At 37.8% G+C, this 12,476-nt stretch overlaps 4 protein-coding genes across 13 annotated transcripts in view; 2 read left to right on the forward strand and 2 right to left on the reverse strand.

Annotated features, from left to right (window-relative positions):
* The window catches only part of ssbp3a (single stranded DNA binding protein 3a), a 32,775-nt gene extending 29,772 nt beyond the window's left edge, over positions 1–3,003 (forward strand). For 5 of the 9 annotated variants that reach the window (XM_079452446.1, XM_079452447.1, XM_079452449.1 and 2 more), the window contains 5 exons: positions 979–1,046; positions 1,140–1,209; positions 1,300–1,328; positions 1,472–1,573; positions 1,683–2,957. In XM_079452446.1, coding sequence (XP_079308572.1) covers positions 979–1,046; positions 1,140–1,209; positions 1,300–1,328; positions 1,472–1,573; positions 1,683–1,712 — 299 coding nt within the window. In that variant the 3' untranslated portion in view covers positions 1,713–2,957. Of the gene's footprint in view, positions 1–978; positions 1,047–1,139; positions 1,210–1,299; positions 1,329–1,471; positions 1,574–1,682 lie in introns of all 9 variants that reach the window. The other 4 variants (XM_079452451.1, XM_079452453.1, XM_079452454.1 and 1 more) reach the window with 2 other exon arrangements.
* On the reverse strand, positions 3,001–7,629 carry mrpl37 (mitochondrial ribosomal protein L37). Of its 2 annotated transcripts, XM_079452445.1 has the most exons (8): positions 7,345–7,627; positions 7,111–7,268; positions 6,385–6,568; positions 4,992–5,107; positions 4,688–4,873; positions 4,290–4,441; positions 3,438–3,641; positions 3,001–3,168 (listed from the first exon to the last, which is right to left on the reverse strand). In XM_079452445.1, the coding sequence occupies exons 1-8, from the start codon at positions 7,425–7,427 to the stop codon at positions 3,091–3,093; spliced, it is 1,161 nt and encodes a 386-aa protein (XP_079308571.1). In that variant the 5' UTR covers positions 7,428–7,627; the 3' UTR covers positions 3,001–3,090. The 2 variants fall into 2 exon arrangements, with proteins under 2 accessions (XP_079308571.1, XP_079308570.1); XM_079452444.1 differs by having other exon boundaries at positions 7,111–7,629.
* Positions 7,546–11,007, forward strand: cdcp2 (CUB domain containing protein 2; the record flags this gene model as incomplete). Its single annotated transcript, XM_079451939.1, has 6 exons — positions 7,546–7,603; positions 8,673–9,020; positions 9,518–9,859; positions 9,936–10,289; positions 10,405–10,583; positions 10,705–11,007. 6 exons carry the CDS (start codon positions 7,546–7,548, stop codon positions 11,005–11,007), a joined length of 1,584 nt encoding a protein of 527 aa, XP_079308065.1.
* On the reverse strand, positions 8,283–12,413 carry tceanc2 (transcription elongation factor A (SII) N-terminal and central domain containing 2). Its single transcript, XM_079451688.1, has 4 exons — positions 12,178–12,413; positions 11,962–12,103; positions 11,675–11,871; positions 8,283–11,407 (listed from the first exon to the last, which is right to left on the reverse strand). Exons 1-4 carry the CDS (start codon positions 12,274–12,276, stop codon positions 11,213–11,215), a joined length of 633 nt encoding a protein of 210 aa, XP_079307814.1. The 5' UTR covers positions 12,277–12,413; the 3' UTR covers positions 8,283–11,212.
* Positions 12,414–12,476: the final 63 nt, after the last annotated feature.

The following is a 12,476-nucleotide window of genomic DNA, read 5'->3' on the forward strand; positions in this document are numbered from 1 at the left end:
AATGTAAATATTTTCTAGATTTGTTAGCATCTTTCTTGTTTCCCGTTCGGACCAAAATATGTGCTTTCTTGCTTGAAACCATGTTGTTTGCCGTAAAACAAAACGGCTGTCCACTGCCCTGCATGTGTGTAACCCGTCGCAAAGTGCCGCGAAAGTTCCCACGCGCGGGTAATAGTATGATTAAGGTGTGCACATGTCTATACCGCACTTTGATAATGTGACTAAAATAGGAGTACTCCACCCGTCTTAATTCGATTTGTGTTTACTTTGATTATGAGTTTAGATGTTAGAGATTAAACTAGAGTTAGGATTAAGCTAATCAAAAAACTCTGTTTACATGGTCCATTCCTAATCAGAGTATTGGCTTAATGCTGTTAATATCGGATTATTGTTGTCCATATAAACGTGGTTATTGTATGGATACAAATGCCCTTAGCATTTCAATATTCCAAAACTGTTCTGTTTATTTCAGATTTTAAATCCCAGATTTAAATTATGGTGACTGTGTAACAAATAAATGAATTCATAACTAGCAATTCACGCATGACATACAGTATGTACATAAATGGTTCACCCAAAAATGAAAATTCTGACATCATTTACTCACCCTCAGATTGTTCCAAACCTGTATAAATGTATTTGTTCTGCTAAACACAAAGGAAGATATTTGGAAGAATGTCAGTAACCAAACAGTTCTCATCCCCCATTGACTCCCATAGTATTTATTTGACCTACTATGGCAGTAAATGGGGGATGAGATCTGGTTGGTTTACTGAAATTCTTCCAAATATCTTCCTTTGTCCTCAGCAGAACAAATACATTTATAGATTTGGAACAATCTGAGGGTGAATATATTATGTCAGAAGTTTTGGTTGAACTATCCCTTTAATTCAATTAGAAGTCCAAAATAATATTTGAGTAGAGGTCTTAGGACCCCAGTGTATGTGATAAATCATCACGGCTCTTCTGTTTTCACAGACTCCACTAACTCTGGTGAGAATCTCTACACACTGATAAACTCAGTACCTGGAGGGAACAGATCCGGCGTAAGTTACTATTGTGGTTTTCCATCATTATGTACATGATATCGGCCTGAAGCTGACGTGGTCTCATTTTCTCTTATGTATTATGGCCCATAGTTTCCTATGGGCCCCGGGTCAGACGGTCCAATGGGAGCACTGGAGCCTCATCACATGAATGGCTCATTAGGTAGAACTCGGTTCTCTATAGCAACTAGAAAATTATTTCAATCACTTTTACCATTCAATTTATCTTACATTTTGACTCATTTTCTCACAGGTTCAGGAGACATAGATGGAATCCCAAAGGTATTATTAAAGCAATTATTTAAAACGTTTTTGTTGGAAATCTGTAAAAACTAGCACATCGAGACTGCTCATGTCTGAACATGCTAATTCATACATCTGAGATTAAAGAATGTCTGCTTTGTTGTTGTGGCTTTGCATTACAGAATTCCCCTAATAATCTAAGCGGCATGAGTAACCCACCAGGAACTCCACGAGACGACAGCGACCTGGGAGGAAGCTTTCTTCACTCTTTCCAAAATGAAAATGTAAGCGGTAACAAAATGTTGAATGTTTTTTATATGATTTTTGGTTAAATGGCCCTTTCAAGTCAGTTGTGGTGAGTGTCTCCTAATGCGCTTTTCTTTATTCCTTCAGTACTCGCCAACAATGACAATGAGTGTGTGAATATGAGGTGTACATCAATTCCAAGACATTAAAGCCTCTTTACGACCAGGGACCAACAACCCAACATCACGAACCAGAGTGAGGTCTAAGTTTAGTTTCTCACATTCATGTGAACCAATCTTAAACCAGCTCTGGTTGAGGTGACTGCTTCTCATTTCAACACAGTCAAAAAGGACTCTGTTTATACGCAAGGACCTATTTGAGATGGGAGCCCCATCTGGCACAGTCATTTAAGTTCATATTTTTGTAATCTGTAGTTTAAAATAGCAGGCTGAAGCTTTGCCCTGGTTCCTTAAAGGAGCCCACACAAGATGAGAGCAGAGAAGATAAATGCTCCTTTGTTTTATATGAGAGTGGATGGAGAGGGGACTGTGATAACATCTACACTCTGGATTTAGAGGAAATACTATCTAAATGGCTTCTTGAGATGCTTCTTGTGTAACATTCCATTTGCAACTTTCTAAATACACATTTTTAACAGCCTCAATAGATGTCATACTGAAATGGACTTCCAAAAGTGACACATCCACACAGAGCATAAACAGCTTAATTGAATACACGGAGCATTTAGACTATGAAGCGGAAATAAACAACTGTCCTTTTTCATTGCCTACTTGGGATTGCAATGGACTATGAGCTAATGTTCTATTTTTATGTCACGTGGTTTTTAACTTATGTATTTAACAATGACATTCACTGCTGAAGCCTTTCTATGTGCTTTATGACTATTCTGAAAGTCTGTAGCATTTCCACTTCCATGGAAACGAGAGCGGACAAAGGAAACTAGCAAGTTGACTATAATCGAAGTAAATGGGGGATAGGTTCACTGTATTTACATCTATTGGAATGGTAATCTGACAGAATTGCTATTTATTGGATGATTGTGATGTTGCATACTTTCTTTTTGGCCTCCTGCTTTTCCTCCCATTCGCTTAACTCTTTATTTTTTGCATGTTTGAATTTTCCTGCCTTTTTTACTTTTATTGCTTGGTTTTAGTCACAGATGTGCCACAGACACCCAAAGGACGATCGTTTAATTTATGTATTTTTCCAAGTTTCCAAGTGTTAGTTTGTCACATTGCTGTACAGCCAAACTTGACCTGTTACACATGTACTATGTTGTTTAGCCTACAAATGTATATTACGTTCTTCAGGAGAAATAGTTAAATGAATGACTTGTGTAATTCTTATGATTAAATTATTTTTCTGTTCATACCGAAATGTTGTAAACTATTTCTCCTTCTGAAAATAAATATTAACAAAAAACATATAAATGAACAGTCATCTCTGGTCACAATGATAAAGTTTTTATTCACAATTTTCTATTTGTGGAAGAAGGATTAGGAAACAAGCATCATGACAGTCTGGTCTCAGCTGTTTACGCTGCTCCGTGCAGGTAGAGTGCCAAGAACTTCTTGAAGGTGTTAGGCTCATATCCTGACAAACCAGCAGGGACCTACGATAAAGAATCCAACATGTTCAGTAAACATGCAACACCAAAGATCACACAAAACAGCAACTTCACACTGCCTTCACAAATTTCACATGTGGATTCCCATAAGCAAATTCAGAATGACCAAAGCCAGTAATAATTGCTACAGTAACCAGTAGCAAACAAGAGATCCAATATACATGAAGTGCAAAATTAAACTTTGACGAAATTAATGTTAACAGCTAAATGCACTTTATCATGTTATATTTATTTTGATTTATTTGAGGTGTTACCTGAACAACTTTCTTCTTGATCAGAGGCCGCACTTTGGCAAACTCGTATAAAGGCTGGTCCTCATCCACCCATGCTAGATTCTTCACCCTGTTGTCAGACTGCAGGTCAGTTGTGTTGAGCTGGAACACCACAAACTGGAAGAGACGGCCGTTAGTGGCCACACTCTGTACCACAATGGGCTTCTCCAGAATTCTGGGCTCCTTCTGTAGGACAAGGACAGTGTTTACAACTTTATTGTCTGTGACCAAATCAAACATCTGTGTTTTTTTTAAGTAATTTTTGATAACCCAGATCTAAACATCCAAGCTTATGCAAAGATGACTGTATGATTAATGTATGTAAAATTTGGTTCAGTTAAAGCATCTATAGTACTAAATGCATACACTATGGCCCGGTTTCACAGACACAGCTTAAGCCAGGACTATGCCTTAGTTGAATTAAGATATTATGTCACTTTTATAAAAATGCCTTAGAAGAATACATTACTGGTGTGTATCTTGACACAAAACAATGGCACTGATATATTTTAAGATATTAAGATATATATAAATTATATTGAGTTAAGACAGGTCACACATTCATTTTAGTCTGGGACTAGCCTTAAACCTCGTCTGTGAAAACAGCCCTATTACTACAAGATGTTTATGTTCACTTGATTATTAATAATTAATATTTCGCCCACATTTTATAATAGATCAAAAAAAATATTGTTTTTGTCTACAAAACATCCTAACATTTAAGCATACACCTTCAGATTAAAAGATTTTTAAGGTCATGAACAGGAACATTTCACAGTGACAATTTTATCATCAGACATAAACAGATTTCTTTTTTAAAAACAAGGATCTTACCCCATACAAAGCTTGGGCTCTGGCCAGCGCGTTCCCAAAAGCAAACATTAACATCTTAGCACGGAGCTGTTCTGGATAGAGTTTTGGGGCATTCCCCATCTCCATAATGAAGAGAGTATGTGCATGAGGGAATGGGTAGTCTGCTCTAAAACCTTGAGAAAAAAAAAACTTTAACTATGTCAATTCTTTATTGTCATTATGTGAACATTACTTCAAATGAGATATGGTAAGAGTCAAAAATTGTATGCCATCAATGCTCATTTGCATAAAGATCAAATCTGCTCCACTTTGTTGCATCGTCTATGATAGCCATCACCCATGTCGCCTCAAATAATAATTCTTATTGAAGATAAACCACTGTCAGTGTGAATGGCCGGTACATGTATTAAACAGCTGACCTGTGTCACTTTTCTCCTGGTAAACGTGTGTGCGCTGAAGATCAATGGTGGGAGAAATAGGGTAGAAGGTCTCCAGAGCTTGGTCTGCTGTGCTCTGAATGAGCTCATCTCCAGCCACCACTGGCACAGAGGTCATACTGTTCAATAACAGCCCATTCTGACCCCTCACCTGAAACACATCCTCTCCTATTATCAGAGATTAGTATGACATTGTCACATAATACAGTAAAATGTAAGCTTTTTAAGTGAAGTTTAGGTGTCCATATGCTTTTGGTGTGCACTGAATGCAGCCTGATATACCCACCTCTTCTCCATGTGGCTGCTAAACTGTATTTATCAGCAAGAATCCTCTTGGCTAGTTGCGGATGAGACACCTGCAGGCTGTCACACAAGTGAAGCAGGTTGTGCACTAGTGAAGGGCTAGAGAGAAATAAAATCACACAAAACTGCTTATTCGTCATTTGAAAACGACGTTATAGACAAATCAGTTATGAACCTTCTCAATTCTTTTCACCAGACGACTCATTTTCCCAAACGTAATGTCATTTTGTGTCAATGTCAATATGGCCTTTTCATGCTTGTGGTGCGACGGATTTTTGCTAAAAGGAAAATGTTAAGGGCCAGCAGTAGCTGAGAGATAAAACAGCCATCAAAGGGCAGACTTTAACTGGGGAGATGAGAGATATCAAAGAGGCTCTTATGAATGGCAGACCTCCCAGGAGCAGAATTAATTAATAAAGGCTTTACTGAGCTGCTCCCTGCTGGGGAGGCAGACTGGCCTGTGTTTAATGACCGTCATTAAATTCAACACATCGTCAGAGGAACAAGGGCCTGGGCCAAATGCCACCTTTAACACAGAAGCCGTTGAGCCAATTATGAAGTACTGGGTGAGAAAGGACCATGTGTGGGTCTCTTTATGATCTAGAGATTAAATTAACAGGCTTTGCGTTTTTAAAGTAGCACTGCAGCATTGTTTTCAGTGTAATAAATATGTCATACTTTGTATTAATAACATTGTAAATACTCATCTTAATTAAAAAAAAGTTAATACAGGACTAGAACTAAAAATGGCTCCGCTCTCCCAATCCATGAAAAGGATGGAGCATCACTACACTATGCTTTACTTAAAGGGATAGTATGACTTTTTTTCTTCTGCAGAACACGAAAGAAGATATTTTGAAGAATGTTGATAACTGAAAAACGGTGGCAGCCAGTGGAAGAAAGAAACTTGACAAGAGGGTGAGTAAATGATGACAGAATTTCCGCTTTTGGGTGAACTATCACTTGAACTAAAATAAATAAAATTAATATGTTTATAAAACATATACATTCTTGAATGTATTTGATAAGAATACATCCAACACAATGTTAATGCAAATAACAAAAACTATGTTAATGTATTTTTTTATATTTATGATGTAAATATTATTGCTTTAATATCACACCAATAGAATCCATCACATATAAATAGACACCATTATAGTTTCCATTAAACCCATACTTTCCTATTTTAACTAGTAAATCCATTACAATTTCTATTTGCGCAGGGTTCTATTGATTTTTTTTCAGCAGGATTGTGCCATAATGGATTCAATTTCAAAAGTATATCAAAAATGGCTGAAGATGCTTTTTCTTCCACAAACAACATGCTTTACCAACAAATGACCTGAATGAGGAGCAGTAATGATGTTACCCACCAGAACCTTTCTCTGGGTGGTCGGTGTTCAGTGGTGTCCCACAGTCTGGAGTTTTTAATGGCGATTTGGACTCTTTCATCCTGATTCTCAATCTGATTGGCTGGATCTTCAGCCAGGTTCAGAATCTGAGCAGGTAACCCTTTGATGAGGACGGACTTGCTGAGCCAAAGAGCCTGTCGAACACCTAGAGATAGATCAGAAATTGAAAATGATACATTGTTAATGCAGGTTGGAATTATATAAATGAAAATAAAAGCTTATTAAGGAAAACCTCAACAATAGCATTCAGTCATAACAAATGATGCTTATTAAATGTCACACATTTAAGCTAAAAAAATAACACAATTATTAACATTCACCTGTGCTGGAAAAAACTTGTAAAATCAGTTGTAAGCTGGTTGGCTGGTTTTAGCCACATTTATTTAGCTTGTCAGGCTGTTTAATGCCAACCTGGTCCCAGCTGGTCAGGCTGGGAGGACCAGTTTAACCCAGCTACTTCCAGCTTGAACCATCCAACCAGATTAGGCTGGTTTTAGATGTTTTTTCAGCGGGGAGTTCATTTCTAATAATGGCAATGCACAATAAAAATAATATTGAATAGCAGTAAAAAAGTATTTATTGTTCTGTCAGTTAAAGAATTTGGAAAATCCTGAATATTTAGGTATTATATGACATTAAATGATAGTGACACCCAAACACAAAAACATTTATAACAAATTTAAACACCTTCCAGCACATTAGTCCTCTGGTTGAATATATAACAGGGTTTATCTTTGTGCAGCGGCATGTCTTCTAGTGTAGGTGACTTATAGTGGCGAGGCTCCTTCCATCCACGATCCCATTCAGGAAATGTCGGCTTTGCCAGTCCGGGAACATAGTGCATCCTGTCGGCATAGGTGATCGGCTCCAGTCCGGCAATTTCATGCACCAACCGAGGTTTTTTTCTAGGAACAACCTTACCACGTAAGCAAGAGCTGGTTGACAAGCAGCGATGCCCATGAGCGCTCATATAAAGGACATTGAGACGATCCTTTGATTTGCATGTTTGAGTTATTTTAGGAGTCGATTTCCTAATACTTTGCACTGTTGCGTTCAACATTTTACGAAATATATAAATAACAGTTACGAAAAATGAATCATACAATCAGCTACAGAACAAGGATGCTCATCGTTGTGACATTTTCGCTCTGCACTCAGGAGGCGGCCATGACTGTGTCACGTGGGCTCTCTGTCTTCCTCTGTGATAGTTTATTTTGACAGACATTGCGCATTATTGCCTTCTACTGGTTATAGGGGGTTATTACAGGTGTAACACTGAAACATGCATCAGCTTATTTATAAAGCAAAGTAAGATTTACAAGACTAGAAAGTTACAAGAGTAGATATCATAGTTAATAACACAATTAACCATAAAATAAACCTTCCTTTAAAAACCTCCCATTGTAATAATCCGGCCAGGTAACATATATCTGCATTGTTAAATTAAATACTTTAATTTCTTTATTCTTTCTTGACTTCATGAGCCTCTGTTTAAACTCCAAAACAGAAGTAGCCCGCAGGCTGCATGTAAGACATGCAGTCACCAGTGTGTTCCTTCCTCTTACCAACTTAAAACACAGCAGTTGTTCCATGCGCATGATACACCTATTAACTTTTCATGCCATTCTCTCCAAACAGTGTCTTGACAAGCCACCGGTGTGCATCTGATAGTCCTCATTAAAATTTAGTGGGGGAGGCCCCTATTCTGTAAAGGCCACAGAATGAAGAGCTTTCTTCCAGAGCTTTAACATCACTCGTATTCTTTGAATCAGTATGCACAAAGGAACTTAAACACTACACACTACACGAAAAACATGGTTTGGAGGATGACGGTTTTCATTCATGTTTTGTTTTTTGTTGGAAAGGTCACTTCCAAGAAAGGTAGGACCGTCTCCTACCTTATGTGTGAAAGTGCACACCTTTTCCGTGTTGTAACACTACACTTTAGGTTCTTTACAGCTTTTTTAATTCAGCAACAGTATATTTATATTTTTGTGTTTGTGCGTAACTTTTTCTGATAGGCTAAGCTAGTCTAATGCATTTTCATGACCTTGGTCTTACCATAAAGTGTAAACTCCAAGAATCCATCATCACAAATGCCATTATATTAAAATACTATACAATTGGATAGCATCCTCTTGCTATATTCTAAATACTGCCGTAATTCATTTTCCTGACATTTATAAAAACATCAGAATAACCGGCACAGCATTACTTATTTATTTCAATGTATTTGTATGTTTGTTTAGGTGTTAAATGTGGTGGAATCATCTCCTCAAGCAATGGCAATATATCAAGTCCTAATTTCCCAGGCCTGTACCCTTATAATACAGTATGCACCTGGCTGATAGTGGTATCAGAGGGATCATCAGTACTGTTAACCTTTCATCACTTCGAGCTGGAGTACCATATAGACTGTGCTTATGACTACATAAAGATTTACAATGGCATCTCAGAGGACGAAGGAAACCTGTTGGGGAAATTCTGTGGTGATGTGTCTCCTCCTCGGTTCAGCTCCTCCTGGAACGTCATGTCCATCATCTTTCATTCGGATCGACATGTTGCACGCAAGGGCTTCTCTGTGGGCTACAGGAAAGGTGAGCTTTGTCATTGAAGACTGAGATACCATCTCTGCAGACACAAAAACATTTTACAATTATACACTTAAAATAGAAGTCTATAAGAAAATGGAAATTTCTAAATGATATGTACAAGACCAGCTTTGACATTGTTTGTGTAAATATGAGACTAGTGTCTCATGTTGCTTATTGGCCATGCCAGCACAAATTTCTTCCAATCTTTAAACTTCATTACCGCATGTTTGAACAGTAAAATTAAACCAGGTTTTTGTAGGCAAAAATAAATTAAAATAAATTAATTAAGGAAAAATCCATAAATGTGATGTTTTTTCTATTCAACAACATGCCATAGTACACTGTATATCGATAACAGACTTTATTTTGTAATGAACAGAATATTAATTTGCATTGCCACAAAAGTTAAACACAAATGTAAAAAATTGCATCAAAATGTAGCTTTCCACTTCAACAACATCACAAAAAAAATGTATATCTTCCTCCTCTTTACATCTCAGATATGTGTGGTGGGGTTTTGACCGGTCTCTCTGGAATAATCTCAAGTCCAGGTTATCCACTAGAGTACAGTAACAATGCTGACTGCTCCTGGACAGTACACGTGTCTAATCAGAGTGTCGTCAGCCTGGTGTTCCTTGACTTTCAGTTGGAAAACAATGAAGGGTGCAATTTTGACTATGTGGCTCTTTTTGATGGCCCTACCATTTCACACCGTCACCTGGGAAACTACTGTGGTAATGAGAAACCTCCCAACAATATCACCACATCAAACCAACTCCTGGTGGTCTTCAAATCTGATTTCAACATTGGGGGGAGAGGCTTTAAAGCCTACTATTACTCAGGTGAGACACGTATTGTCGTGCAAAAAGATCGTTTGCATAGTCATACATTTTCAATTGTGTTTTGCTCTTTTGAAAGGCGAGTGCCAGCAGGTCTTTAAAACCATAAACGGGAACTTTACCAGCCCTCACTACCCAAACATTTACCCCAACAACATCAACTGTCATTGGACTATCACTCTAGCAGCCGACTACAGGATCAAGCTGTTTTTCTTCTCTCTGGAATTGGAGGATCGAAACAGTCTGACAGACATTTGCGAGTATGACTCTGTGGCTGTGTATGATGGGGACAGTGAGACAGACACCTTGTTGGGTCACTGGTGTGGAAGTGAACAACCTCCACCTTTGACCTCTAAGGGAAGTAAACTGTTGGTTGTTCTGAACACTGATAGGAACTATGCCTTTAAGGGCTTTGTGGCATCCTATATTGGAGGTGAGGGCTTAGGTTGAATTCATTTATCAAACTAATGAAATCGAAAAGATGTGGACTAAAGATTTACACTCTGTTCATGGAGTATTACTAATTATGTTTTGCTGTTGTGTCACAGTGGTGCCAGTCAATGTAAGCTGCACTAGAACAGAGTTTCAGATTCAGATCGCTAGACAGGCTTTGCCACAGATAGACCGTGAGGGCATTTATCTGGGAAATCCGTCCTGTTCTGCCCAGCTAACCGAAACATCCTACAAAATTCTTGCCCGCTTCGTTAACTGTGGAACTGCTGGACAGGTATATAAGAGACACTTCATCAGTTTTTATATAATTCATTAATATTTCCTATATGACATGGAAAAAACATACATTGCAAATGGACTGAGATAAAAACAAATTAAATATCTATCCTCTGCAGAAACGACAAAACATTACCATGCTGGTGAACTCACTCTATATTGACTTAGACGGAACACAGCAGAATATGCAGGAATATGAGGTGCAATGTGATGCCCAGAGGAAGGTGGCCATGGTCAACATCATCTCAGTGGAGGAACGCAACCGGCTCAATGAACTGGCACGTCTGGCCAAGGAATCAAGCACGAAGAATAAGGATGATGAAAGCGAACCCCATGAGACCAGTGACATCATTTTCATCAGCATTTGTGTTCTTGCTGTCATCCTCATGTTAATTGCTGTTGTGTGGTTGGTGCTCCTATAGCAGCCATAAACCTTTATTTTTGTACTGTTTTATATGTGCTATCAATAAAAAACATACTGATTACTGAAGTGCTAATAGACAAATGTTGTATTTAAACAAGATCTTAAGTAAAAAATGGTCCCAAGTTATTGGGTAAATTACACAGTTTAAAAATGTTTAAAAATGTGAACATTAAAAAAGGCCCAAATTGGAATAGTCCTTTTCTTCACCGTTTTTTCTTGTGATTGCTTACAAATGTATTCACAGGTATTTTTCCATCCTTGACTTGTGCTCTCAATTCGGGCTTGTGTTTCAGAGCAAAGACAAGACCCCTAACAGTTCTTCTGTATGCACCACTAATAAGCCGAGAGCTTTGGTGAAACACCTCTCGCTCAATGTTCTCCACCAGTCCGTGCTCCATCTGAAAAAATAGGAAAGTGAGATTTTTATAGCATTCATGGAGTCAATAAACTAAACATAAAAATGACTTTTCAATGACAAATTTCTTTGTATTCTGCACTATATATTAATATGCCTACGCCAAACCGGATATGACCTTTATAGAACTAATATCCAAAAATGTTCTCAAAACAGAATCAAATGGATTTCATAAAAACATTTATATGGACTATATCAATACGAGGATCAAGTGCACTGCATATGTCTCCTGTAGAAAAATCTTCAATACCTTCAACTCCAATGCTTCAGAAAGGAGTCTCCTGGCATTAATCCTTAAGGCTTCAGTCTGCTTGTCACAGCGTACTTCTATTGAGGGTTTGTTTGCATGCTCCTCAATGAATGTCCTCCAATGTGTGTACACTTCCCCAGAAAGTGATTTGACTTCAGCATCCTCAGAATATTTGCGAAGGTTGTTAACAGTGTGCCCTAAAGATATAAAAGTGGTACGAAATGGAAAATATTTGTCACTTAACAGAACTAAAAGTAGAGTGTATGTTTGCCTACACAGGACCTTACCAATTTTAGTAGTCTTTAGCACTTCTTTGGAAGGCACTTTCTTGTCTAATTCTCGCAAGGCTTCTAATATGTTCTCTTTAGGTTGCCCAGGCAGTTCAAGGATCGACTTGTACCTTTCTATATCTTCAATTACAACCACTCTCTGAAACAAATATTTGGATTTCCATAAGAATGCAGTCAATGTATGATGGGCCGTGTAAAAATACCAAGACTTACCCGCAGGGACTCTAATGTTGCTTGTTTGTAATTCCTCTCTTGTTTCGGATCCTGTTTCACCCTATCTGCCTTTGGTACACGAACGACAAATTTATCCATAATTCAAACTAAATACAATAGAGAAAATGGTAAATCTACATTAACCCTTCAACCTTATTGTCATTGTCTACATCGTATCTCTGAAAATGTTGTTTGTTTGATTCATAGTTTGAATCTACATAGCACCGGAAGAAAGTATGGAAAGGTTTATTGTTTTCAGAATAAAGGTCTCTATATTAGCGTAGAAAAAACTGTCAGAA

The sequence above is a fragment of the Barbatula barbatula genome, assembly GCF_947034865.1.
Source record: "Barbatula barbatula genome assembly, chromosome: 3".
Taxonomy (NCBI): Eukaryota; Metazoa; Chordata; class Actinopteri; order Cypriniformes; family Nemacheilidae; genus Barbatula; species Barbatula barbatula.